At 56.2% G+C, this 25,425-nt stretch overlaps 1 protein-coding gene across 3 annotated transcripts in view; it reads right to left on the bottom strand.

Moving 5' to 3' along the window:
* Window positions 1-2,947: 2,947 nt before the first annotated feature.
* USP20 (ubiquitin specific peptidase 20) overlaps window positions 2,948-25,425 on the bottom strand; it is a 42,003-nt gene continuing 19,525 nt past the window's right edge. For 2 of the 3 annotated variants that reach the window (XM_043469817.1, XM_043469818.1), the window contains exons 5-26: window positions 25,137-25,199; window positions 24,697-24,828; window positions 23,606-23,702; window positions 23,159-23,228; window positions 21,903-22,016; window positions 20,766-20,844; window positions 18,494-18,941; window positions 17,827-17,967; window positions 17,370-17,479; window positions 16,910-17,082; window positions 16,171-16,265; window positions 10,943-10,976; window positions 10,718-10,763; window positions 9,392-9,572; window positions 9,177-9,303; window positions 8,486-8,655; window positions 8,324-8,405; window positions 7,245-7,353; window positions 6,283-6,385; window positions 5,120-5,191; window positions 4,431-4,607; window positions 2,948-4,297 (exon numbers count right to left, since the gene is read on the bottom strand). In XM_043469817.1, coding sequence (XP_043325752.1) covers window positions 4,447-4,607; window positions 5,120-5,191; window positions 6,283-6,385; window positions 7,245-7,353; window positions 8,324-8,405; window positions 8,486-8,655; window positions 9,177-9,303; window positions 9,392-9,572; window positions 10,718-10,763; window positions 10,943-10,976; window positions 16,171-16,265; window positions 16,910-17,082; window positions 17,370-17,479; window positions 17,827-17,967; window positions 18,494-18,941; window positions 20,766-20,844; window positions 21,903-22,016; window positions 23,159-23,228; window positions 23,606-23,702; window positions 24,697-24,828; window positions 25,137-25,199 — 2,607 coding nt within the window. In that variant the 3' untranslated portion in view covers window positions 2,948-4,297; window positions 4,431-4,446. The remainder of the gene's footprint in view (window positions 4,298-4,430; window positions 4,608-5,119; window positions 5,192-6,282; window positions 6,386-7,244; window positions 7,354-8,323; window positions 8,406-8,485; window positions 8,656-9,176; window positions 9,304-9,391; window positions 9,573-10,717; window positions 10,764-10,942; window positions 10,977-16,170; window positions 16,266-16,909; window positions 17,083-17,369; window positions 17,480-17,826; window positions 17,968-18,493; window positions 18,942-20,765; window positions 20,845-21,902; window positions 22,017-23,158; window positions 23,229-23,605; window positions 23,703-24,696; window positions 24,829-25,136; window positions 25,200-25,425) is intronic. The other variant, XM_043469819.1, reaches the window with a different exon arrangement.

The raw sequence follows: 25,425 nt of genomic DNA, 5'->3' as shown, positions 1-25,425 counted from the left end.
GCGTGGGGGTTAACGTCTCTGTGTGTCCTGGGCAATGAGGAAGTCCAGACCCTGGCTCTGCCCGCCTGGCTTAGAGTAGGCCTCTCCTCGTCCTCCCTGGCCTCTGTGGCCTTTTCTGAGAAGGGGAGGCATAAGCCTTGTTGCCGCACCCTTTGAGACCCAGGATTAAAGTGCAAAGTCTGCAGAATGGCACTCAGCAGCCTCTTGGGGTCAGGAGTCATTTCTCCACAGCTGCACGTGTTCGGACCTAACACTCTGTCTCTGTCCAGATGGTAGAACGAGTGGTGTTTACTTATGTGGCCTCCCATGAGCTGGAGATGGGAGCAGAAACAGAACCGCCCCCATGTGGCTTTGTCCTCAGAGCCTGGGGGCCAAAAGCTGCCGGAGGACACGGGGATTTCCTCATTTTCCTCTGTTGGGCCCCGGAAGCAACCGGGGAGGGGAGAATCCCCTGGGTGCTGCGCTTTCTGCCCCAGGAGCCTCATGACCCGCGTGGGTGTACATCCTCCCACCAGGCCAGGCCGAGAGCCCTGCCTGCAGTGCCGGCTCTCCAGACGGCCCTCATCAGGGCTGCGTGCTTGTGTCTGGTCCAAAGAAGGCCTGGAGGCTGCATCAGAACATATACATCCTGGGGGCAGCCTTCCTGGACACGCTTTGTCCAAAATGCAGATGGCTCTCTTTAGGAGCTTTTCCTAAAGGCATTAATTTCTTCTGCATCTTGTGCCTTTGCTTTGACCAACAAGCCTGTCAGCCGTGGACAGATACAGGTGTCGTAGTGAAGAGAGCCAGAGGAAGGTATGGTTCCGAAAACACCACTTCCTTCCCCGAGGCTCTCAGGGACTCAAAATGTGGTTTGGGCAAGACTCGCAGGATAATTTACAGTTTGCATGGAATTCCGACTAGGAGAAAGGTAAGGAAGCTACACTTGGGGGATGGCTGCACCTTACCATGTATTTTCTGATGAAGCTCTGTGAGCAGAAGCACAGACAGGTGGAAAGGCCTGCAGACACAGGGACTCCCCGGCCTGCCAGGCGGCTGTTGGCTCTAAAAGGTGCCGCTGGAGCAAGGCCTGGCCAGCCTGGAGGGAGGAGCCAGGCCACAGGATGGCGTGCGGGAGACAGAAGACAGAGGCGACTTCCTCTGCTGCCCAGCGCTGCCCATCTCCACTCGTCTGTGAACCAAGTTCACCAACCATACCCTCCAGATCTGCCTTCACACTCTATCTCAGTGTGGCCCAGCCTGGTATTTCAAGGGAAAACACAGAGGAAACATCTTAAGGCCAACTGGTACCTATATCTCCCTTTCATCCTCCTATGTGTCTGATAAGTCGCTTCAGTCGTGTCCGACTCTTTGCAACCCTGTAGACCATAGCCCACCAGGCTCCTCTGTCCATGGGATTCTCCAGGCAAGAACACTGGAGTGGGTTGCCATGCCCTCCTCCAGGGGATCTTCCTGACCCAGGGATCGAACCTGCATCTCTAACATCTTCTGCACTGGCAGGTGGGTTCTTTACCTCTAGTGCCACTTGGGAAGCCCCGCCCTCCTGTGGTACCTACAACAAATCAATGTCTCCAAGCCTCCAGATGACTCAACCCTCCAAACAAAACTTTCCCCGTCCCATCTTCCATGTTAAACAGGAAAAGCCAGTCATCCTATCTGTACCATGAGATTCCCCCATCCAAATGTGAGCAAAGCTAAAATGAGACTCAGACACATACATGCAGACACACACACACACACGCACAGCACGCACATGGTCAAAGTATAAAGAAGAGTGACGCTGACTATAAAGAAAGCTGAGCACCGAAGAACTGATGCTTTTGAACTGCGGTGTTGGAAAAGACTCTTGAGAGTCCCTTGGACTGCAAGGAGATCAAACCAGTCAATCCTAAAGGAAATCAGTCCTGAATATTCGTTGGAAGGACTGATGCTGAAGCTGAAACTCCAATACTTTGGCCACCTGATGCAAAAACTGGACTCAGTGGAAAAGACCCTGATGCTGGGCAAGACTGAAGGTGGGAGAAGAAGGGGACGACAGAGGATGAGAGGTTGGATGGCATCACCGACTCGATGGACGGGTGTTTGAGTAAACTCCAGGAGTTGGTGATGGACAGGAACGCCTGGTATGCTGCAGTCCATGGGGTCGCAAAGAGTCAGACACGACTGAGTGACTGAACTGAACTGAGGCTGAAGGAAATGCAGGAAAGAGCTTCGGCTGGGGCGGGCTAGGGTGGGCTGGGGCAGGTGGGGGCGATCCGGAGGCTCTGGAGGGACTTCAGTGGGACTGTAAGAGTCCTTCCTGGTGGCGGGTATCTGCTGCCTGTTTTATCACGCTGTCGAAGATGTTTCTGCAGATGACGTCTGATGGGATTTTACAAGTAAATGTTTAAAGTCATACATAAAATCTCAAGCTCTCCTCTCCCCCCGATACCCCCAAAGCATAAACAAAACCAACCCAAACCGCAGAGGCTATAAAACACTAGCGTCACTTAAGTGTCAGGGAGCCCCTGGTACCAGACAGGAGCAACCACAATGCCATGACAGAGGTGCCAAGGTCAGCCGCTGGGGAGGAGACAGTACCCCCACCCCAGGCACTGCAGCCCTCGAAGGGTCCAGCAAGAACCCCTGCTTCTTGACTGCTCCAAGGAGACCGTGGTGCGACCCCAGCAGGGGAAGAGGCCTGTGGGCTGTGGGGGCCTCAAGCCCCAACCACAACCGACCCCCCTTCTCTGGGGCCGGGGTGCGTCCCAGGAAAGGAAGGACAGAGGCCAACAGGGGCTGAAAGCAGCGCAGTCTCCTCTTCCACTCCTGCAGCCTCTTGGGGAGCCGTGCAGAGCCCTCCGCCACATCTGGTCACTTGTCACGTTCATCACGCTGGCTCCACGGCCCTCCCCCACGGCAGCCGGGTTCCCTCACCCCTCCCAGGAACAGAATTAAGTGCGAAGGATGCAGAGACGCGGGCACGTGTTTACTGGGACGCTCTGAGCACACGCTGGACGCAGACATGGGGCGAGTATAGCCTGCACGGCGGAGTCCACGTCACAAAACGGGCAGCAGGCGGCCGCCGGGCTCTGCAGGGTGGGGTGGCTGCTGGCGGCAGCGCCAACCTCCAGAGGGCTGCGGCAAATGTCCAGAGATTCCAGCAGCGGCCTGCTCTTTTATCTCGCTCTGCCTCAGTGTGGAAGGAACCAGATCCGGGTGCAACGAGATCACAGACGTGAACGACACACTGTGAGAGCTTCAGGGGCTCTGCCAGGGCGGCCGGCCACCAAGTTCCGTGGGCATCTCTTCTACGGAGACCGAAGGCCACAGCAGATGGGGGGCTTTGGTCCCAGGACCCCTTCCCGCCCCTCATTCACTGCGGCCCCGATGAGACAGGCTTCTCCACCCGGCTCTTTCGTCCAGGGGCTTCCGTGTCACCTTGCTGCGCTCAGGGGTCCCAGCACCCCGGCGGCGGTCTCTCCCAGCATCTACAAGACTCCCTCTGGGACCCGCCTGTGTGCGCTGGCCCAGGCCCTCCCCTCCCTGGGCCAGAGGCCCTGCGTGCTCGGTGGTGTGGTGAGGAGAAGCGTCAGCGCCCCTGCGGAAGCTGCATTAACTGCAGACCCAGGAACGCGAGGGACTCCTGCTGCACCATCTGGGGCCCTGGCAGGGGCAAGTGGCCGGCGATGCCCGGGGCAGGGCGAGGCAGGGTGAGAGGGGAACAGTTGCCTCCGGAAACCGTCCCCACGGACAGAATGCCAAGCCCGCCCTCGTGTCCCAACTGCCAATGAATCCAGAGTTGTTAAGTCTACGGGAGAAACGCTGAGAGCAGGATTCTGGAGACTTCTGTGATGACTGGGAGGTGCGGGGTGAAGCGGGGCCTCGGCAGGAATTGGCGTGGGGACCCACGGTGGTGGCATCCTCAGGGCCAGGCGCGCGGCACCCTGCTCGGGGCTCTGACCCGGGGCTGGATCAGGTGCCAGTGGGCAACGCCTGAGGAGCAGCAGCCCCTCCACGACCCCCCTGTCCTGAGGCCACGGCCCCCAACTTGAGGGCTCCAGGGACCATGGCTGGGCCCGAGCCAGCGAGAGGGCAGGTTCGGTGACGACGACGACATGACAGCGGGGACCCGAGTTAACGCTGCGGAGCCGTGGTCGTTTCAACAAGCCTGAAGGGGGTGTATTTCTGAGCTCGGCGTTACTCACTGTGAACCAAAACAACTCTCTTGCCTCTACACATCTGAGTTTCCAGAGCGGCCGGCCTCTCTTCCGGGGACAGACACACCCTCCACAGGGCGGAGGGCAAAGGCGGGGGCCTGTGGGGACAGCTGGGTCATCCCTCAAGAAGGTCCTTCTGAGCAGCCTCAGGGCAGGGGTGTGTGCACGCAGGGCGCTCCCCAACACTCGGGGGACACGGGAGGGTCTCTGCCCGGGAAGGAGGGGACTTACAGACTGGCCCACCGAGTCACAAGGCCCGGGTCTCTGCTTCGATCTTCTGTTCGCCGTGCAAGCTCTCTGGGTCCGGGAGCTGAGCCACGCTCTGGCGGATGGCAATTTCGGGGCCACCGCCGTAGAGGTTGTTCAGGTACACCCAGGTCTCCTCGGAGATCTGCCCATAGTCAGCTCCTGCAGGGCCCGAGGGGCTGCCGCTCAGGCTGGGCTGGCCCTCGCTGGAGCCGCCGCCTTGGCAGTCGGGGGGCGCTCTGGGAGCACCAGGCCCCAAGGAAGGGGGGCGGGGGAGGACAACCATGGGCTCCTGTGCCAAAGTGTAAATGGGAATCTTGGGATTTTCCAGGGGAAAGTCCATCTCCTGAGGACCCCCCGGAGCGCACATCTGTGGCTGCAGCCCCTCATTTCCTGGGGTGGGGGTCATGCAAAAAGGACAGGCAGGTGAGGCGGCAGAGGGGGCAGAGGGCATGGGAAGGGAACAGAGGGGCTGGGGCACCCACGCAGAGGCTAAGCACCTCGACCACTCTGCTCAAGTCCTGGGCCTGGACTTGGATGGATGTGGCAGCCTGACCGGGGGGAAGGGGGCTCCTGGGAGGAGCTGGAAGCCAGGAGGTGGCAAGAGGGGGCTCCCAGGAGCCAGGAGGGGCGCCCAGCCAGCTGGGAGGAGGCGGGGCAGGGCTGAGCCTCACCCTGCTTCAGCTGGACGTGGCCGCTTCCTTTGACCTGTGCGATCCTGCTGTTGTCAATGGGCCCCGGGGGCTCTGCAACAGACACGGCGTGGGCTCAGGGCCTCTGGGCCTCTGCAGCGGTGCGCAGAAACCCAGTCCCCAGCCAGTGGGTGCCTCCAACTCCCAGCAGATGAGAGACGCTCTCCAGGTGTGAGGTCACACCTGTGACCCTGGAGAGGCGGTGCTGGGCCCCCGGAGTGAGGGTCAAGGTCTTTTGGGGTGAGGTGCTCAGGGCTCCCAAGGCTCATCTATACGAGTCTAAGAGCTGGAGGCACTCATGGTGTCCCTGGACCCGGCAGAGGGGAATTCTGAGGACACAGGCCCCAGTTTCAGACCCTAGCTTGGGGCAGGGGTGGAGGGGGAAGACAGACGTCCAGTGTCAGTTGGACACTGCCCTCATCTGAGAGCCTGGGCCCAAGATGGGGCTGCAACTCTGGAGCCGGGTTCCTGATCAATCGAAGCCGCTGTGGGGGGTGGGGGTATGTGGATGGCAGTGCGGCACCCCTCCTTTCCCCATGTCCTGTCCAGCGCTTATGCTTGAAAGGGTGAAATGAACATCCAGTGTTCAGAGGCTCCTGGCTCTGCTGACCCCGCTGGACTCCAAACCCTGGTCTGGGAGTCGAGGGTGGGACTCAAGGGGTGGGGAGACAGCCGCGTGCAGGTGAGCGAGCCCGGGGTCTCAATGGATGGCCCCGCTGTCTCCACCTCTGTGACTGGAGAACACAGCGTCCAAGTCCTAAGAGTCTGAAGCCATCCAACAACTAACATCTACTACTTAGGGCCACGGAGTCCCCAGAGGATAGGGCCTGGCAGGAGGAAGGGCACGAGGTCACCTTGGGGCAGAGGGGCAGGGGCGGAACAGGCAGCATGAGATAGCTCCTGTCCTGCTGCAACCAGAAGGCCCGGCCGGGGCGGGGACCTGATCCCAGCATGGGGCGGGGAGAGCACCTGTGCTCCGAGCAGAGGGCAAGCGCTGGAAAGGGAGGCACCAAAAACTTGTGGGTCAGGCTCAGACCCAGGCGCGCCAGCCGAAGCCTCCTGGGACACTCCCAGGAGGTGGACAAGCCCCAAGTCCCTGCCAGTGCGGGGAGTGGCAGGGCACGGGCCAGGTCCCCCGGACTCACCGTTGTCCTTGCCCTTGACAAAGGCCTCCCACTCTCGGAACCACTGCATGCTGATGCAGTAGATGACGCTGGGCGACTCCTCCGCCTGGAATGCCTTGTTCAGCTGGGCAGGACGGGGCCGAGGGGAGGGTCAGAGAGAACATCCAACCCCCCTTGGGCCCTGCCCCGGACTCTTACAAAACACCGGACACCCAGAGAAAGTTTCAAACCACCAGAGGAGTTCAAAGAAAAGAACCCTCTCCGCCATGCTCCCAGCATGCCGATGACTGCGGCTAACACTTGGATGAGTCTCGTTAGTGACTTCGTAAAAACCCAGCTGAGATCGCACGGCAGACGCTGTTCCCCTCCCTGCACTGAACAGAACCTGGTCCCCTGCTCACTCCTTAACTAGCCGGACATATCATTTTTTAACAGCCACGAAGCCGGGTGTCTAACGTCCAACCCCGGACTAACAAATGATGGAGGGCCCCTGGGTCCCACCCCTGTGAGCAGCACCGGGGGTCTCGGTTCTCACACACCCCGGTGGACCTGCAGGAGTCTTTCTCCTAAACGGGATCATACTGGGTCCCATCTTGCAACTTGCTGTTTTCACTCAATGCGCCCTTCCATGTCAGTTCACAGAGCCCGGTTTTCCCGGGGGAACACCTGCCCACATCTGGGGGTCATTTTTGCTGTCACGGGCATCAAGTGGGCAGAGGTTGGGAAGTTGCTAAACATCCTACCACCGGCACAGTAAAGAACCATCCATCCCCAAGCAGCAGCACCCATCCTTTAATAGCTGCGTGGAGTCCCCTGAACGGAGGCACCTGAACTTACTAAACCTGACCCTTCCCTCTGGTGAACCCCTTCACCGTCTGGCCTGGCCTCTGGCCCTCTGGTCTCCTACAGAACAAGGCTCCCACCTGAGCCTGACTGCACTGGGCTCTTCCGTCCCAGCTGCCCGGCTCCCCCGCCCCACGCACCTTGATGAAGGTGTCGATCTCCACCCGCCTGCGCTTGGCCAGAGCCTCGATCTCCACCTGGCAGATGGAGCACACGTACAGATGGTTCACGGCGGGGCCACCCCCAAACCTGCACCCGGGAGGGCGGGAGAGAGAGACACGAGTCCTGAGGGGAGGGCCCCGCTGGGGGAGGCAGCAGAACCTGCCAGAAAGTGAGGTCTCCTAGTGCGGCCCTGGCCCAGGCCTCGGGCTCCCTCAGCACCCTGCACACGGCCTGTTGACTCAGCTCACCTTCCCCACTTGACTGGCGGGGCTGCCCCCGCATTTGCGCGCCGCCCCAGGGCAGGGGCGTCACAAATATGTGCTTGTGTGCTCACGAGGACCGTTCAACACTCTGGCTTCTTGTCCTTGCCGCTGGGCAGTGGCCGCGGTGGCCGAAGCCCGCCTGACCTGACTCTAAAGGACAACGTCGAAGGAAGGCTGCAGGTCCTTCTGCAGGCAGGTGGGGGGCTTCTCCACCGGGCCTGGGGATGCTCTGGTGGGGTTCTAACCCATCCATCAGGGCACAGGCCACGTCTGACCTGCCAGTGGGTGGGGTCGAGCCACTCCAAGGAGTGGGGGCACCTGGGACTCCGCAGCCTCTCCCTCCCCATCTATGTGATCACCCCACGATGGCACAGCCCGCCTGCCGCGTGCAGAGTGACCCGAGCCTGGGCAGGGGCTTGCCGCTCCATGAGAGATCCACAGGCTCTTCAGCGACTTGAACTGGAGGGCCCCAGGCAGCAGGTGTTTATGGCCCCAAGCGAGGCGCGGGGTGGGGAGAGACATCTACCAGCCCGCCCTGCAGCCAGCAGCCCCACAAGAGACTGCGAGGGAACCGCATGCTCTCTTTGGCCAGGCTTCTGTCCCCTGTGCCTGGGAGGGTCTGGCTGGATGCCCCAGGCAGACACGGCTGCAAGGGGGAGCCCCACCCCCACCACAAACCGCTTCCATGCTGCTCTGCTGTGGGGGTGAGGACAGTGTGGGATCAAGGAGGCACCCCTCCCCGGCCCTCCTCTTCTGCCCAGCCTGGACAGAAGAGGACGCTGCGGGCGCCGTACCTGTTGTAAAGGTGCTCCCACACGTTCTGCGGCAGGATCACCACCAGGTCGTCGATGTAGTGATATTTGTTGGGCGGGATCCCTGCGGAGGAAGGCACGCGGGGGAGCTGGACCTACCAGCCCTACCCTGCCCCACCCCTGGCACAAAAAAGGCCGCCTCACCTCCGTGGGAGCAGAGGAACGTGTGGTTGGTGATGGGCCCTGGCTCGGCGAAGGTGTTGAACTTGTTAAGCCACTCCCGGGACACATAGAACCGCAGCAGGCTGGGCTCCCGCATGGCGGCCAGGGACACCACCTGTTGCCGCTCGCGCACAGCTTCCTCGCTGCTCTTCCTGGGGTGGGGTGGGACGAGGGAGGATCAGGAGTGGGAGCCACGCCCCATGCAGGAAGCCCCGCATTTCAGGCCCCTTCGCACCCCTCTACATCTCAGCACCCTCCGCATCTCAGCACCCCTCCATATCTCAGGACCCTCCTCATCTCAGCACACTCCATGTCTCAGCATCCCTCCTGCATCTCAGCACCCTTCCCTATCTCAGCATACCTCATCTCAGCGCCCTCCACATCTCAGCACCCTCTGCATCTCATAGGCCCCACCACCCCTGCCAGAGTTCCAGCGTCATCATCTCCCACCAGGACCACTGCAGAAAACCCAACTCAACTACGTGGGCTTCCGGCTTTCCCCACAGCAGCCAGAGCAACAGGCTCTTTCTAAAACCCCCAATCCTCACTCCTCCCTGGCCTAAAGCCCTCGCAGGCTCCCCGCCTGCACCCAGGTGAAGTCCCGTGGAGGTGGTGCGGGACGCTAGGCCCGCAGGTTGCTGGGCAGGGCCCCGGCACGCTGCATGAGCCGCACCTGTAGAAGAGCACGTAGGCCTCAGCGTTCTGCACCACCGTCTCGTGGACCTCAGTGACATACTGGTCGTCGAACTCATACCACTGCCCGTTGATCACGTTCTGGCAGTAGGCGATATAGTGGCCACCTGCGGGGGAGACTCAGGCCATGACGGAAGCCCGGGGGGATGGGCCGGGGTCTGGGCAGCGGCGGGTGAGGGGCGGGCGCAGACTCACTGCCTGCCGTGCCATGGTGGCAGATGACCGAGAGGAGGTCATAGGTGGTGATCTGGGACGTGCACTCCTTGGCGAGGAAGGGGCGCAGGTCAAGGCCCTCGAGGGGGAAGGACACGTGGCTGCTGATCTTGAAAGAGTACATGACCTCGTGCCTAAAGCGCTTCAGGTGAATGCACAGGATCTGAGGTGGGGTGGGGGGGAGAGATGCTGGTCATTTGTGGGCTGGCCAGGGGCCCATGACCCCAGGCACCTGATGGAGGTCTGGAGTCAGGGCTCCGGGACCCCCCCTACCCCCCCACCCCACCCAACCCACTGCGTGACCCACTCAGGCCCTGCTCCCCAGGTCACTACAAGAAAGTGGCTACAGCCTTGCGGAGGCCGGGCCCGGCTGATGGTCCGGCCCTTGACTCCGTGTGAACACATCAAAGAACGTGCCTGGGGGTGTGCTGCCCACCCCAGCTGGCCACCCTGAGTGTCTGAGCAGCCTCCCTTTCTTCGATACATGTTTTCAAGGATGGAAAATCCTTACTGACTACTTGTAACTTGGTTATATTTTAGATTAACAGCCTTTAATACAGCCATTAAAATAAAAAAAAAGAACCATGGGTGGGAGTGGGCCCAGGCCAGCCTCCAGCCCCCAGAGGTAGTAGGTGTGACTGGGCTGCACCGCCAGGACTGGGAAGGGCTGTCCTCCAACACTGGGCTGGTCTGGACAAGAAGCTGTCACTGGCCCATCGCACCGACCACCCAAAGAACCCTAATCACCAGCTCTGTGGGTGCCGACTTGTAGAAGGCTTCTCGGCCAAGGCTCCCCCCAGACCGGCTGAGCCAACCCCGGCACCTGTGTCTTGGGTCACACACACCTCTCATCGCAGCCACAGGCCTCAGCCAGGCCCATTTCTGCTTCAAGGTCTCCCCCACCGGTTCCTCCCCCGGTCTCGCTCCACCAGGCCAACACCTGCCTACGTCCGCAGGCCCCACTCAGACACCACTTCCTCAGAAAGGCCTTCCCAGCAGCCCTGCCTCGGCCTCACCCCAGAGGGTGAGCTCGGCGCCCCCACACCCGCCTCCTGCCCTCACAAGGCGTGCTGAGGGATGAAAGAACTGGGCTCCGCGTTACACACTGCACAACGAACCTTCCTGGGGTCAGCCAGACCCTCCCGGGGCTGGGGGGGTGGTGGGGGTGGGGAGGTCTCTCAAGACTCAGCAGCAGAGTCTCCACAGGTCTCCTGGGTCTAGGAGGGGGTCAGCCACTGCCCTGCACGGCACTGTGCATGGTGTGGAGAAGGCCCAGCAGGCCGAGGGGGCGGGGAGCTGCCCACTCACCTCCGGCAACCGCAAGACCTTACAGTACTTCACCCCGTTGCGTAGCCTGGGAGGAGAGAGCAGGAGACGTGAGCATCCTGGAGAGGGGGCCAGGGGTAGGGAAGTGCCCCTCCCACCCCAGGCACTCCGTGGGGTCGCGTTCTCTGGGGAAGGCCAGGGGGAAGTGTGTGGACCACAGATGCAGACAAGAAGGTGAGGAGAAGCCTCCAGAATGCACACACTTACTTTTTACACCGTTCACAGCTGTACATGTTGTCACCTGGGCAGTAAAACAAAGAGACAAAGGTTAGAAAGGATGGGACACGGTGGAGAAGTGCACACAATGACTTAGAAGCAGAACCACACCATGCTGCCTACAAGAGATCTGTGTTTTATCTTCAAGGACACACAGAAGTTAAAAGGGAAGGGATGGAAAACAATATTCTATGCAGTGGTAACCACAAGAGAGCAGGAGTGGCTGTACTTATATCAGATAAAATACTTTCAGCCAAAATCAGTTACAAGAGACAAAGAGGGTCACCATACAGTGATAAAGAGGTCCGATCATCAGGAGGACGTAACAGCTGTGAACAACACTGGAGCGCCTGACCATCTAAGGCACAGCTGAAGGGAGAAATACACAGCGATTCAGTAACAGTTGGAAACTTTGACAGATCATCCAGACAGAAAATTAATCAAGGAACAGCAGACCTGAATAACACTAGAGACCAAATGGACCTAACAGACATAAACAGAACATTCCGTCCACCAGCACTAGAATACCTGTTCTTCAGAAGTGCACACAGACATTCTCCAGAATAGATCTTATGTTGGCTCACAGTAATAAACCCCAACATATTTAAGAAGCCCAAAATCATACCTAGTATCTTTTCCAACCACAATGGTATGAAACTAAAAACCAGTAATAGGAGGAAACCTAAAAATTTCCACAAATATGTGGAAATTAAACAACACATTCCTGAACAACTGATGGGTCAAAGAAGAAATCCAAAGGAAATCAGAAAGTATTCTGAGACAGAAATGAAGATACAACATGCTAGCACTTATGGAAGGCAACAAAAGCAAAAAAAGAAAGTTCCCAATCTATTTTGCACCTTAAGCAATCAGAAAAAGAACAAACTAAACCCAAAGTTAGCAGGAGAAAGGAGATCATAAAGATTGAAGCAGAAATAAATGAAACTAGAAAGACAATAGGGAAAAAACCCAATGAAACTGAGTTTTTGGGTTTTTTTTTCGAAAAGAGAAACAAAATTAACAAATCTTTAGCCAGTTTAACCAACAAAAAAGAGAGAGGGCGCAAACAAAATTATAAATGAAAGATCAGATATACAACTGACACTGTAGAAATATAAAGGATCATAAGAGACTTTATATTGATGAACTATACACCAACAAATTGGATAACCTAGAAGAAACGGATGAATTCCTAGAAATATAAAACCTACCCAGACTGAATTATGAGGAAATGGAAAATCTGAAAGGAAATACCACACAGCTTCCCGCATGACCTGCCCGATGCACCTCTTCCATCTGGCTCTTCCTAAGTCACATCCTTTTATATTCATAATAAACCAGTTGTCTAGTAATAAAACGCTTCTCTGAGTTCTGCAAGCTGCTCAAGCTGCTCTAACTGAACCCCAGGAGGGGGCTGTTGGAACTCCCCATCTGCAGACACTTGGTCAGAAGCCCGGGTGACAACTTGCACTTGTGACTGGCGTCTGAAGTTGGGGAGGGGGAGGTCTTGTAGGACTGAGTCTCTAACGTTGGACTCTGAGGCTGTCTCTAAGTAGAAAATGTCAAAATCAAGTTAAATGGTAGGATACAACTCAGGAATACTGAGTTGTTCCCACACAATGACACAGATAAATGGAAAGATATCCTGTGGTCATGGGGCAGAATGATAAATACGGTTAAAATGTCCATACTACCCAAACCCATCTATAGATTCAATGCAATCCAATGATGTTGTTATAGATATAGGAAAAAATCCTAAAATTCACATGGAACTACAAAAGATCCCAAATAAACAAAAGAATCTTGAGAAAGAACAAAGCTGGAGGCATCACATTTCCTGATTTCAAACTCTACTACAAGTTTAGTCATTAAACAGTATGGTACTGGCATAAAAACAGATACATAGAATGACGAACAGAATTGAGAGGCCAGAGGTAAACCCATGCATATATGGTCAACTAATATTTGACAAGGGTGCCAAAATACTCAATGGGGAAAAGATAATCTTTTCAATAAACAGTGTTGGGAAAACTGGATATTCACATGCAAAAGAATGAAATTGTACCCCATCTTACACTACTCACAAAAATAAACTTGAAATTAGTTAAAGACTTAAACATAAGATCTGACACTGTAACACTTCTGCAAGAAAACAGAAGGAAAAAAAGTTCATGGACATTGGTCTTAGCAGTGATTTTTTTTGGATAGAATTTTTTATTAGCAAAAATAAACAGGTGGGACTACATCAAACTAAAAAGCTTCTGCACAGCAAAAAAACAAACAACAAAATGAGGAGGGGATCTACAGGATGGGAGAAAATATTTTAGAAATCATATATCAGATTAGAGGTTAACATCCAAAATATATAAAGAATTCATGCAAGTCAATAGCAAACCACAAACAGTATCACTTAGAAATGGGCAGAGGACCTAAACAGGCATTTTTCCAAAGAAGATATACAGATGGCCAACAGGTACATAAAACATGCTCAACATGACTAATCATCATGGAATGCTAATGAAAAACACAATGTGTTATCACCCCACACCTGTTAGAATAGTTATCATCAAAAAGAAAGCTTTTCAATTTTTAAAACTTACTTGTGTATTTATTTTTAGCTGCATCACACAGCTTGTGGGATCCTAATTCCCCGACAAGGGACTGAACTCAGGCCCTCAAGGAGTGAAAGTGTGGAGGCCTAACCACTGGACCACCAGGGAAATCCCAGAAAGAGATTTTTTAAAGAGACAAGAGAATACAAGTTTTGGCAAGGATGTAGAGAAAAGAGAACCCTTGTGCACTATTAGTGGGACTGTAGATCAGCAGCTATTATGGAAGATGGCATAGTAGTTCCTCAAAAAAATAAAACAATTAATAGAACAATCATTCAGTTTAGTTCAGTCACTCAGTCATGTCTGACTCTTTGTGACCCAATGGATTGCAGCACGCCAGGCTTCCCTGTCCATCAACAATTCCCAGAGCTTACTCAAACTCATGTTCATCAAGTCGGTAATGTGATCCAACCATCTCATACTCTTTCATCCCCTTCTCCTCCTGCCCTCAATCTTTCCCAGCATCAGGGTCTTTTCCAATGAGTCAGTTCTTAGCATCAGGTGGCCAAAGTATTGGAGTTTCAACTTCAGCATCAGTCCTTCCAATGAATATTCAGGACTGGTTTTCTTTAGGATTGACTGGCTGGATCTCTTTGAGTCCAAGGGACTCTCAAGAGTCTTCTTCAACACCACAGTTCAAAAGCATCAATTCTTCAGTGCTCACCTTTCTTTTTTTTTTTTTCTTTAGTGCTCACCTTTCTTTATAGTCCAACTCTCACATCCATACATGACCCTGGAAAAACCATAGCCTTGACAAGATGGATATTTGTTGGTAAAATAATATCTGTTTTTTAATATGCTGTCTAGGTTGGTCATAGCTTTTCTTCCAAGAAGCAAGCATCTTTTAATTTCATGGCTGCAGTCACCATCTGCAGTGATTTTGGAGCCCAAGAAAATAAAGTCTGTTACTGTTTCCATTGTTTCCACATCTATTTGCCATGAAGTGATGGAACCCGATGTCATGGTCTTAGTTTTCTGAATATTGAGTTTTAAGCCAACTTTTTCACTCTCCTCTTTCACTTTCATCAAGAGGCTCTTTAGTTCGTCTTTGCCTTCTGCCATAAGGGTGGTATCATCTGTGTATCTGAGGTTATCAATATTTCTCCTGGCAATCTTGATTCCAGCTTGTGCTTCATCCAGCCCAGTGTTTCTCATGATGTACTCTGCATATAAGTTAAATAAGCAGGTGACAATATACAGCCTTGATGTACTCCTTTCCCGATTTGGAACCAGTCTGTTGTTCCATGTCCACTTCTAACTGTTGCTTCCTGACCTGCATGCAGATTTCTCAGGAGGCAGGTCAGGTGGTCTGGTATTCCCATCTCTTTAAGAATTTTCCACAGTCTGTTGTGATTCACATAGTCAAAGGCTTTGGCATAGTCAATAAAGCAGAAGTAGATGTTTTTCTGGAACTCTCCTGCTTTTTCGATGATCCAACAGATGTTGGCAATTTGATCTCTCGTTCCTCTGCCTTTTCTAAATCCAGCTTGAAAATCTGGAGGTTCACAGTTCACGTACTGTTGAAGCCTGGCTTGGAGAATTTTGAATAAGCCAGAATTTTGAGAACGATCACAAAACCCAGCAATCCCACTAATGGGTATACAACTAAAGGAAATGCAATCACTGTCTCAAAGAGTATTCTGTGCATCCCTGTTCACCGCAGCATTATTCACAAAGCCAAAAGGTGGGAGCAACCCAAGGGTCCACTGACAGATGATGAATAAACAAAACGTGGTCTATTCACACAATGGAATATTATCCGGCCTTAAAACAGGAAGGAAACTCTATACCTGCTACAATATGGATGAACCCTGAGGATGTTATGCTAAGAGACACAGGCCAGTCACTAAAGGACAAACACTGTATGATTCAACTTGGATTGAGGCACCTAGAATAGTCAAATACAGAAAGACAGAAAGTAGGATGGTGGTTGCCCAGGGCTGGTGGAAGGGGAGACAGGGCACTGCTATTTAAGGGACAGAGAGTTTCAGTTCCGCAAGATGAGAACGGTCTGAAATTAGTTGCACGACAATATGTATATAGTCAATACTACACTGAACTGAACACTTAAAAGTGGTCATGATGGTACATTTTATGTTATATATATCTTAAGCTAAAGTCACTCAGTTGCGTCCGACTCTTTGCAACCCCATGGACTGTATAGTTCATGGAATTCTCCTGGCCAGAGTACTGGAGTGGGTAGCCTTTCCCTTCTGCCGAAGGGAATAAATATCTTATCACACTTAAAAATTAAAAAGAGTTTTCCCAAAGGTTAATGAGATGCCAATCACTGAAGAGAAAAACAGGAAGAGGACAGGAACGGGAAATTTCAAATTGGGAAATACAGTCAGTATTTTTTAAATGTTTGAGGTTATCAATAATCAAGGAAACACAAAATTAAAGAACGCTATCCTTTTTGTCTGCCAAATTAGTAAATAAAAGAAAATAAGGGAACCCCTAAGAGCTTCAAGGTGGTGGGGCTGCGAGAGTATGCAGTCCCAGACCCAGCCCAGTAGGCAGGGGTGAGGCACTGAGACTGCGTCCCAGAAACCTTGAACTGTATGCTGACCCAGCCACCCCAGCCCCGTTCCAGCCTGGTCCACTCACCCTTCAGCTCATCAGCAGCAAAGAAGGCAGCCAGGCAGTCTTCCAGGGTGACGACTGGCCCCCAAAACCAGCTAGGGGTACAGGATACCACAAACCTACAGAGACAGAAAGGGAGTGTATGTATGGTGGTGGGGGTTGCTGCCAGGCTCTTGGCAAGAGTAAGACATGGGGGCCTGGGGGCTGAGGTCTGTTTAGGTTGAGAGAGGTAGCCTGGCCTGGTGCATGGAGTGAGCTGAGGTCTGGAGCCAGAAACCTGGGACCACCAGCCAGTGTCCTTGCGAGGGTGACATCACCTCCCCCTGAGTCTTGCCTCCCCTGTCTGTGAAGAGGTCCTGGCCATGCTGGCCTGTCTTCAGGGCAGAGCACAGGTTCCTGACATCAGGAGGGTAAAGCAGGCTTCGTGGAACACAGTGGGGGCTCCAGAAAGCCCACCCGCTCTCCCTGCAGGGCCAGGCCCTCACTCAGCCACCGCCCTCCTTTCTAGCTGCCACCGGGTCACTCTCCCCATCACTACTGCCTTCCAATCCACGGCCCGGCTCAAACCAGGCCACCTCAGTACGGCCACAGAACATGCTAACTCCTGAGCATGCTTCAGCCTCAAGCCCCTTCCGAACTACACCCTCATCCTTGTCAAAGCTAGTATTTTGCTGTTAAAGGTCTGTCGGCCGTCAGGCTGCCAGCTCCAGGAGACCAGGCCAAGGGTGGTTATGTCTTCCAGCAGGCGGGGAGGTGGACACACCGTCGGATATACTCCACAATAAAGGCGAGCCAGCCCTGGGCAGCATAGCTGTCCCCGCAGGTGCCCGACTTGGCTGGCACGTTCTGGTAGATGGCCGAGTGGAGTTTGGCCAAGTCCTCCTTGCCAGGAATGGGCAGTGACAGGTCCTGGAATGTCTCCACCGTGGTGGACACCTGGGGGCGGGGGGTGGGAGGGGGAGGTTGAAGGTCAGCCTGGCTCTCCACCTGCCAGGTTCTGCCCTGCCCAGACCAGGCTGGGTCTTGACCCCAGACCCCGGCTGCCAGGTGACAGGTGTGGGACAGAGAGCCTGCTCCCCATTCCTGGGACACGGGGAGCCCCACGACCAGGGCCCGCCTCTAGAGAGATGCAGGGTGGGGGGTACCGGGCGGAGAGCCAGTGCCCCAGCCCCAAGCTGAGTGGGAAGCCCCGTGCATCGCTCCCCTCCCCGCGGGGCACCCACCCGGTCACAGGTGAGACACTGCACGAGGCTGAGGACGGAGCCGTCGAAGATGTCTGAGATGACGCTGCGGTAGCTCTGCTCCTTCCGCCGCCGGCTGCCGGGGACCTGGGCTGGGGGCACCGCGTCTGGGCTAGACCTGGGACTAGGCCCCGCCCCTCCCGCCTGCCCGGGGAGCTAGGGGCGGGCGCTGGGGGGTCGCGCCTCTACGAGTCACGTGACCGGCTCCCGCGCCACCTCCTGGGTCTGTGGGAGGCCTCCCCCCACAACTCAGGACCCAGCCATGTCAGGACGGCTCAGAGACACCGCGTGAAGGGCGCGCGGCACAGCCCCTGGCAGCAAGTGTTCGCAAACTAAACACCGCCGCCAGGGGCGCAACCTCCGCCCCCGTGCCCCGCCCCGAGCTCCAGGCGGCGAGGCCCTGCCCGCTTCCCCTCTCCACCTGCCCGCGCCTCCGAACCTTTCTTGAGCACGTAGGCCGGCCCCATCCTCACGGGGCTCGCACGATGAGGGCTGCTGGCCAGCTTGGCGTGGCCCTCGTGGTGGTGGACGGGGCTGCAGGGCCGGGAGGTGCTGCGCATGTGCGCCTCGTTGTCCGGCTCTGGGGGCGGACAGAGCGAGGGGGACCGTGCTGGGCGGCTGGGCCAGCCCCCGGCCTGGTCAGGAAGACCTCCGGCGCCTCCGAGGGGCACCAAGGCCTGAACCAAGCCCAGCCCACTCCCCAGTCCCTACACAGGACGTGTCCACACACTTCCCATTCCCGGTGGGGGCTTGAACTCAGGGCGGGCTCCTATCTCACTCTTTCTCAACCAAGTGACATGCTATTCACCTGGCTGCTCACCCAGAGGCCGGGTCTAGTGGGAGGGCAGCCCCCTAGTGTTAGTCGCTCAGTCGTGTCCAACTCTTTGCGACCCCCATGGACTGTAGTCCGCCAGGCTCCTCAGTCCATGGGACTCTCCAGGCAAGGATACTGGAGTGGGTTGCCATTCCCTTCTCCAGGAGACCTTCCGGATCCAGCGATCAAGCCCAGGTCTCCTGCACTGCAGGCAGATTCTTTCCCTACTAAGCCCCCCAGGGTAAGGGCTGGGGTCCAACGGGGCCGCGGTTCCCCCGCAGCTGGCTGGTACCTGGCGTCCGGCAGGGACTGGTGGAGCGCGGGGAAGGTTGCTCCGTCTCCGGGGGCTGCTGCTCCAAGGCGGCCATGGCGGTGTCCACGTCGGCGTCCTCGTCCACCTGCTCCGAGTTGGTGCGCTGTTGGCCCCAGGAGAACTTGCGGTCCTTCATGCGCTCCTTCTCGGAGATGGCGCGGCCCGCCTCGTCCGCCATCAGCAGCTCCGCCTCGGCCCGGGAGCCTCCGCCGCTGAGGCCCTGCCCGTCGCCCTCGCCGCGGTCACTGCTGGAGTCGCACGACAGGAACTCGTCCTCTGAGGGGCTCCGGTCGCCCTCTCGCTTCTCATCCGTGTCGCTCGAGTCCGAGTCCCGCGCCTCGGTCAGCGCGGCCGCTGTGGCCACCACGGGCTCCTTGAGCTCCTCGTGCAGCTGGTCCATCAGGCAGCGCAAGAATTCCTGGGTGTCCTGGAATTCCAGGGCGGCCTCAGCATGGGCACCCCTTCCCTGCAGGGCCCACCTGACCCCCTTCTGCTGCTGCTAAGTCATTTCAGTCGTGTCCAACTCTGTGCGACCCCATAGACGGCAGCCCACCAGGCTCCTCTGTCCCTGGGATTCTTCAGGCAAGAACACTGGAGTGGGTTGCCATTTCCTTCTCCAGTGCATGCATGCATGCTAAGTCGCTTCAGTCATGTCTGACTCTGGGCGACCCTATGGACAGCAGCCCACCAGGCTCCTCTGTCCACGGGATTCTCTAGGCAAGAATACTGGAGTGGGTTGCCATTTCCTTCTCCACCCCTTCTACAGAGGACGCAAAGGCTGGGAGGCCAGCCGACCCTTCCCAGGTCTCGCACTCTGAAGTGGCAGAGTGGACGGGGTGACCCAGGTCTGCCTGACTCCAGGCTCCCGCTCTGCAGCCCTGCTTCTGACTCAGCACGGGAGACAGTGGATGTAAGCGTTCAGCCATGAAACTCTCCTTGCTCCCAAAAGGAGGGGAAGTGAGTGTGAGCACAGAGCTGAGTAGCACACAGGTGACGCCGTGGGGGTGTGTGCATGTGAGCGCCCAGCTGAGTTTTGTGGGCAGCAACGCCAGCTGGCAGGCCAGGCCACCAATAATCTTAACCCGCCCCTGGCGCTCTCTGCTTCTCTGGCCCTTCGCCAGCCCCGGTGCCCATGCCTTCCCGTGACTTGTGGCAGGAGGGACAGGCGTCCCACAGGCCTGGGCACGACTCAGTGGCCCGGACAGGAAGTGGGCAGGACAGAGCTGCCCCTGCAGGCTGCCTGGGCCTCTGATCCCGGCAGTGCTGCTGTTACTCTGACTACTCTGTGACGAGGACGCAAGCCCAGGAGGAGCCAGGGCAGCGAGGCCTCTGGCACAGCCTTGCCCACTGGCCCAGGCAGGAGCGGTGCACACAGGAGGTGCTTCAGAAGGTCAGAAGATGATGGTGGCGGGCCGCGGGCAGCTGGGGGCCCCTGGTGCCCATGCAGGGCCACTGGGTTCAAAGTCCAGTCCTGTCCCTCACAGTCCCTGACCTGGATGTCAGAAGCAGCCCCTAGGGCCCACATCCCACCCACACGAGGCTGCAACTATGCAATGGCCAGAGCCAGCCGCACACCCAAAGCCTCAGCTTGCCGACATGGAGAGAGGGGCCTTGTTTTCTCAGTTCTAGCCGAGGGAGGGGCCGGCTCTGGGTGGATTTCGTCAGCAGAGTGTCAAGCAGGTTCGGCCCCAGCTGCAAGCCCAGCAGCGAGACCCCATCTGGAGTAGGACCTGGGTCACCTGAATGGTTAGCTCGGGGCAGCAGGAAGCGTGTGGCTGCATTCTGCTTCACTGTGAGTCTGTGAATTTATGCCATAGAAAGATACCACTGATTCTAGAGGGGTTCTCTAGATTTACAGAAACTCGCCATCAAAATGCCTAGTTTACTAAAAGTGAAATTTGCCTGTGGTTCAGGGAAGGAGAAAGCATGGGCCAATGTGAGTAGTTGGAGGTACACATGCCCAGAATCAAGGCTGCCTGAGGTCAACTCTCCCCTCTGCCTTGTACCAGCTATGTAACTGGCACGTGGTCACTGGGTGAGGACTTGCCCGCTGAACCTCAGTCTCCCTATCTGTTGGGTGGGGAGAACACCAGAAGGTTGCTGGGAGGCTCTGAGGTCCTTGCACCCATGAAGGGCTCGAGCAGCAAGTCTGGTCCAGAAGTCCCGCCTGGCAAAGCAAACCCCTGGTCTTCTCCACACTGATCTTGGTTTACAGCCCTGGGTATCTCCCAGGGCAGCTCAGATGGCCTACCTGCTGGGCATAGCCTCGGAACATTGGGTTGACCAACTTGATCCCGTGGGACAGGCTGGTGGGAACCACGTAGCTGGGGCTGTAGGAAGACCAAATCCATTAGTACACGGTGGCGGTTGGCTCTGAGCTCCTCAAGCCTGCGAGGACAGCTGGGCAGCTGGGCAACCCTGATGGCCAGATCGGGCTCTGTGTGGCATTTACTGCAATGTTGGGCGGTGCTGGCCCGGCCAGGGGCCTCAGCAGGTCTGCACATCTCTAAGGTCAGGAAAGGAAAACATCAAGTCATGGCTCAGCCAGGCAGAGAGCTCCTGACTAGGATGGCATCATGTCCTGCCAGCCCGTGACATGCCTCCTTTAAAATTGTTCTCGTTCTGAAATATTTACTGTGGTTTTTTAATTTCAAAAGTCACACATGTTCGTTATTTAAAAATAGAAAATTTAAAAAAAAATAGAAAATTTCAGAAAAGCACAGCAAAGAATCATCTACACTAGCAGCATCCTGTAGAGATAACCACCATGATTTCCAGACGTTTCCTTGACGATGCAGACACAAAATTACACGCAGGTAAACACTTAAATGTGGCTTAAAGTTGCATTTGTATGGCATCAGGCTGTTTAATAATCTGCTTTTAATTTAATATATTTCTATGCACTCACTTTATTCCCAATTTTAACGTTTTCCTGGATCGACCTCAGGCATCTGGTCTTTAAACTCCTTTTACACTGAGCTAAAGCCCCCATCTGGTCAGCGTCAGCCGCCACTTCTGAAACCCTGTTCAACATGCACAGACGTGGCTGATACCTAGGAGTGGTCACCGCGTGTCTCCGGACCTCAGCACACACACTCTGAAGCGCTGCCAGCTGCAGTCAACGCCAGGTTCAAGTTCTAGCTGCGCCTTTCACAAGACGTGTTATCTTGGGCAAGACGCTTCAATCTCCCTGAACCTCAGTTTCCCCAGTTTGCGAGCCAGAGTTGGCTGTGACCTACACCTGGAAGGGCTCCGGTAAGCACGATGCAGGGGGAAGTGTGGCCCGTGATGGTGAGAGGCTGAGGGCACTGGAAGTGCTCCACCAGGGGCCCCATCAAGAAAGCCTGTCCCCACGCCCCTGCCCGAGGTCGGGGACTCAGTCACTCACCGTTTCCTGTGCCAGACCTCAGAGACCAGCTTCTGATAACTTCTGCACAGGGCTGGCTTCTTGTCTGTGCGCACCAGGCCTCCACACTCCAAGAAGAACTGGGTGAGCGGGGGGCTGGGGGAGGGGGCAGGGAGCCAGGTCAGCAAAGAAGAGAAGGGGCACGTGGCATCGTTTACAAGAGCTGGCTGGAGAAGCAAGTGTCCTGTGTGGGGATATACCAGGGCCCCCCAGAGTCATAAATACCTGTAGGTGACTTCACAGACCCCACCTGTTATGGGACTGAACTGTATCCCCCCCAAATTCATACGCTGAAGTCCTAGCCCCCCCCCACCTTAGAATGTGATTGCACTGGAGATAAGGTCTTCCTTTAAAGACTGTTGTGTAAAAATTAGAGGAACCATCACCCCTCCTTTCGTCGGCCCCTGCTCAGAAACTCTTCCCGAGCCTGAAGGCCTCTCCCCCACTTCTTTTTTCTTTGTTTTTGTTATTTCATTACATAAGAAATAGTCATTTATTATAGAAAAATTAGGAAATACAGATAAGCAAACAATAGTAACTGACCTTCAGATAGCTACTCTGAAGATTTGGGGGCATATCCTCCTAGAATTTTCTATGCACGCAGAGCCCCATCCCTCCCCTCCTTCACACCCACACACAGAACCCTGAGTTCTGTGCGAGATCCTGAGTGCCAGACAGAGGAGATGGCCCAGCATCAAGGGGTAGAGGGTGTCCTAGATGGAAAATAATATTTTCACCCCCAAAATGGGACTGCACCATACAAAGGTTCACAACCTTTTTCTACTTATCATATTCCGAACTCCTCCCCGTTTCAGCAAGTATTGTCCTGCACCATATTTTCCTGAACACGTAAAGCTGGTCTGTACTAAATTTGTGATTTTTATGGGCCTTTAACACAGAGTTGGTGATGGACAGGGAGGCCTGGCGTGCTGCGATTCATGGGGTTGCAAAGAGTCAGACACGACTGAGCGACTGAACTGAACTGAATTGAACATGCTTCCAATAAACAGCACGGTGAGGAACAGCGCGGACAGCTTTCTCAACCTCTCTGGGTACTGGAACCTCCTTTAGGATAAATTCCCATAGGAGGGATTGCTAGGTCAAAGGGCAGGTGTGGTTTGGGGCGTCTTGATGTGTACCCACATCCAGGCTTCTGTAAGCAACACACACGACCCAGTTTGGGGGCAGCAGCTGCTGTTCTCAGGGCCCCCCCAACTCCCAGATGAGGTGAAACCTACCAGTTGGACAGGGCCTGCAGGGCCGCGTTCATGTAGCAGGAGTTGCCGAGGTTCTTCATGCCCGTGAGGCCTGTGAAACCAGCACACAGAGGGAGGGGACGGTGAGCACTCGGAGGGGAGCCGTGGCTCCCGAGCCCCCCGGGACCTGCCCGGGAAACCTGCCGAGTCAGCCGATAGAGTCTTACTCCCTGCAGCTCCAGTTACCGTGGTGGATGGAACCCACAGACCCTTTCGCCCTCCACCCCGTGCAGCCCACTGTCCACGCTGAGCAAGGGCAGCGACCCGGGTTGAAAGAAGCCGGCCTGTCCAGGGGCACAGGGCTGAGACAGGGCTGAGGGCTGCTGGGCCGCACTCCAGGGAAGCCCCCGTGTCACGGAGACCAGCGTACACCGCCCCACCTGCCCAGGCAGCACAGCTCGCGGGGCTGGCACCTCGTGGGGCTGTTACCTCGTGGCTTGAGGTCATCGTCCTCTGACTCAGACTCTCCTTCGTCCGCCACAGCAATGGGGACGGCTTTCAGAGGGTGGGAGGGCGGCGGAGAGTCCTGCGTTCAAGAACCAGGGTGAGAAGTCAGGAAGACTAGTGGGTGAGAAGGGAGAGGGGCTGGGGGCAGGCCCACGTGTCCATCCCTGCGCTGGGGTGTCGGGGGAGAAGCCCAGACCCCAGACCTCAGTCAGCCCACCTGAGCAGGGGGCATGGTGGGTGAGAGAGGGCCTGAGTTTGAGCAAACTCCGGGAGTTGGTGATGGACTGGGAGGCCTGGTGTGCTGCAGCCCATGGGGTCTCCAAGAGTTGGACACGACTGAGTGACTCAACTGAACTGACCTAGTGGCCTTGCCCTGGGAACTCTCTGACTTGTACTTTACTTACCATAATGAGTAATAATATTTATAATTAATTTGAGAAAAAGCAGAAACAAAGAAAAAATAGGCAGCCCAACTTTTCTGAGACAAACACTGTTGATTACTGGATCTCTGTTACATATAAACTGTTAATACACACACACACACCCAAAACAGGATTTGTATATACTTTTTATATACTTTTTTGTGTAAAAAAAAAAATCATATATATTGATCATGTATGTCCACACACAGGCCATACACATTTATTGAGCACCTATTATGTGACCCTCAGTGTCAACACGGAGGAAAGACAGCACTGCACCCAGACACGTCAGGCCTCTCGGGGGGCTCAGATGCTGATTGAATGACCCCTCCCTGAGGGCCAGCTCCGCGCTGGGCTCCCCCACCCGCCTCGGGCCTGAATGGCTCCTGGCCTGGTGCACTGCCTGGGGGAGGGTGTCCAGGTGTGTCCCACGCCGGCCTCGGCCCAGGGCACCCCCAAAGCCGCCCGCCCCCCCCAAGTCACCTCTGCGTCCTGAGCCCTCACACCGCCCTGGACAGGGCCGGGGCTCAGCGGGCATTAGCTGACCTGAGCCTCAGCGCCACCTGGGAACTTGGAGCGGGAACAGACGCCGTCGGGGACCCACTGTCCTCGCCCTCCGTTTGCCGCCAGCTGGCCCCTGCGCCCCCTCACCTGCTCTGAGAACTTGGGCGCAGGGCCAGGCGGGTGGGCCGCCAGCCGCGGCTCCAGGAACACTTCCTTCTCGCAGGCGTAGCACCACACCCTGAACGTGGTGAGGTTCACCGTCAGGTTGTGCTTTTTCGCCTAGAGGGCAAGACGCAAAGGCAGGAGAAGACACTGGCCTACCCGGGCCGCAGGCTGCCTCCGCAATGCGGGCTCGGGAAAATCTCAAGATTTCCAGGAATCTCAGATTCTGCTCCCCCCCACCTCGGCCAGGCGTGCCAAGGGCTGCGGCTGCCTTCTCTCTTCCTTCTTTGCTGTGACTGTTCCCATTTTACACACACAACCTCCGAGGCCCAGAGAGGTGGGTGGAGCCAGGGGGCGGCTGGAGCTGGGGCCTGAACTCTGGGCTGTCTGACCTCGGGGCCCACGCTCCCAGCCACCACGCTCACCTGTGCGTGGAGGGTGCTGTGGTCAGCGAAGGATTCTCCGCAGCCGACGTAGGAGCAAGAGACCTGGGGAGAGAAGGAAGGGGAGCGGAGGGGGCGGCCCAGAGGACAGACAGGGCCACGCTGTGAGGGGGTGTCCCCGCCGCCATCCCCTGGCACCCCTAGGAACCAAGACCCGGCCGCTGGGCGGGGTTTGCACACCCAAGGTGCGCGCTGGGCACGGCTGGCCGCCACACAGCCGCCCCGCCTCTGAGCAAGATGGGCGGTGGGCCCTGGGCTGAGAGGCCTGGCT

Source organism: Cervus canadensis, chromosome 5, assembly GCF_019320065.1.
Source record: "Cervus canadensis isolate Bull #8, Minnesota chromosome 5, ASM1932006v1, whole genome shotgun sequence".
In the NCBI taxonomy this organism is placed as follows: domain Eukaryota; kingdom Metazoa; phylum Chordata; class Mammalia; order Artiodactyla; family Cervidae; genus Cervus; species Cervus canadensis.
The sequence above is the reverse complement of the archived record's forward strand: the minus strand, read 5'-3'. Positions and strand labels throughout refer to the sequence as shown.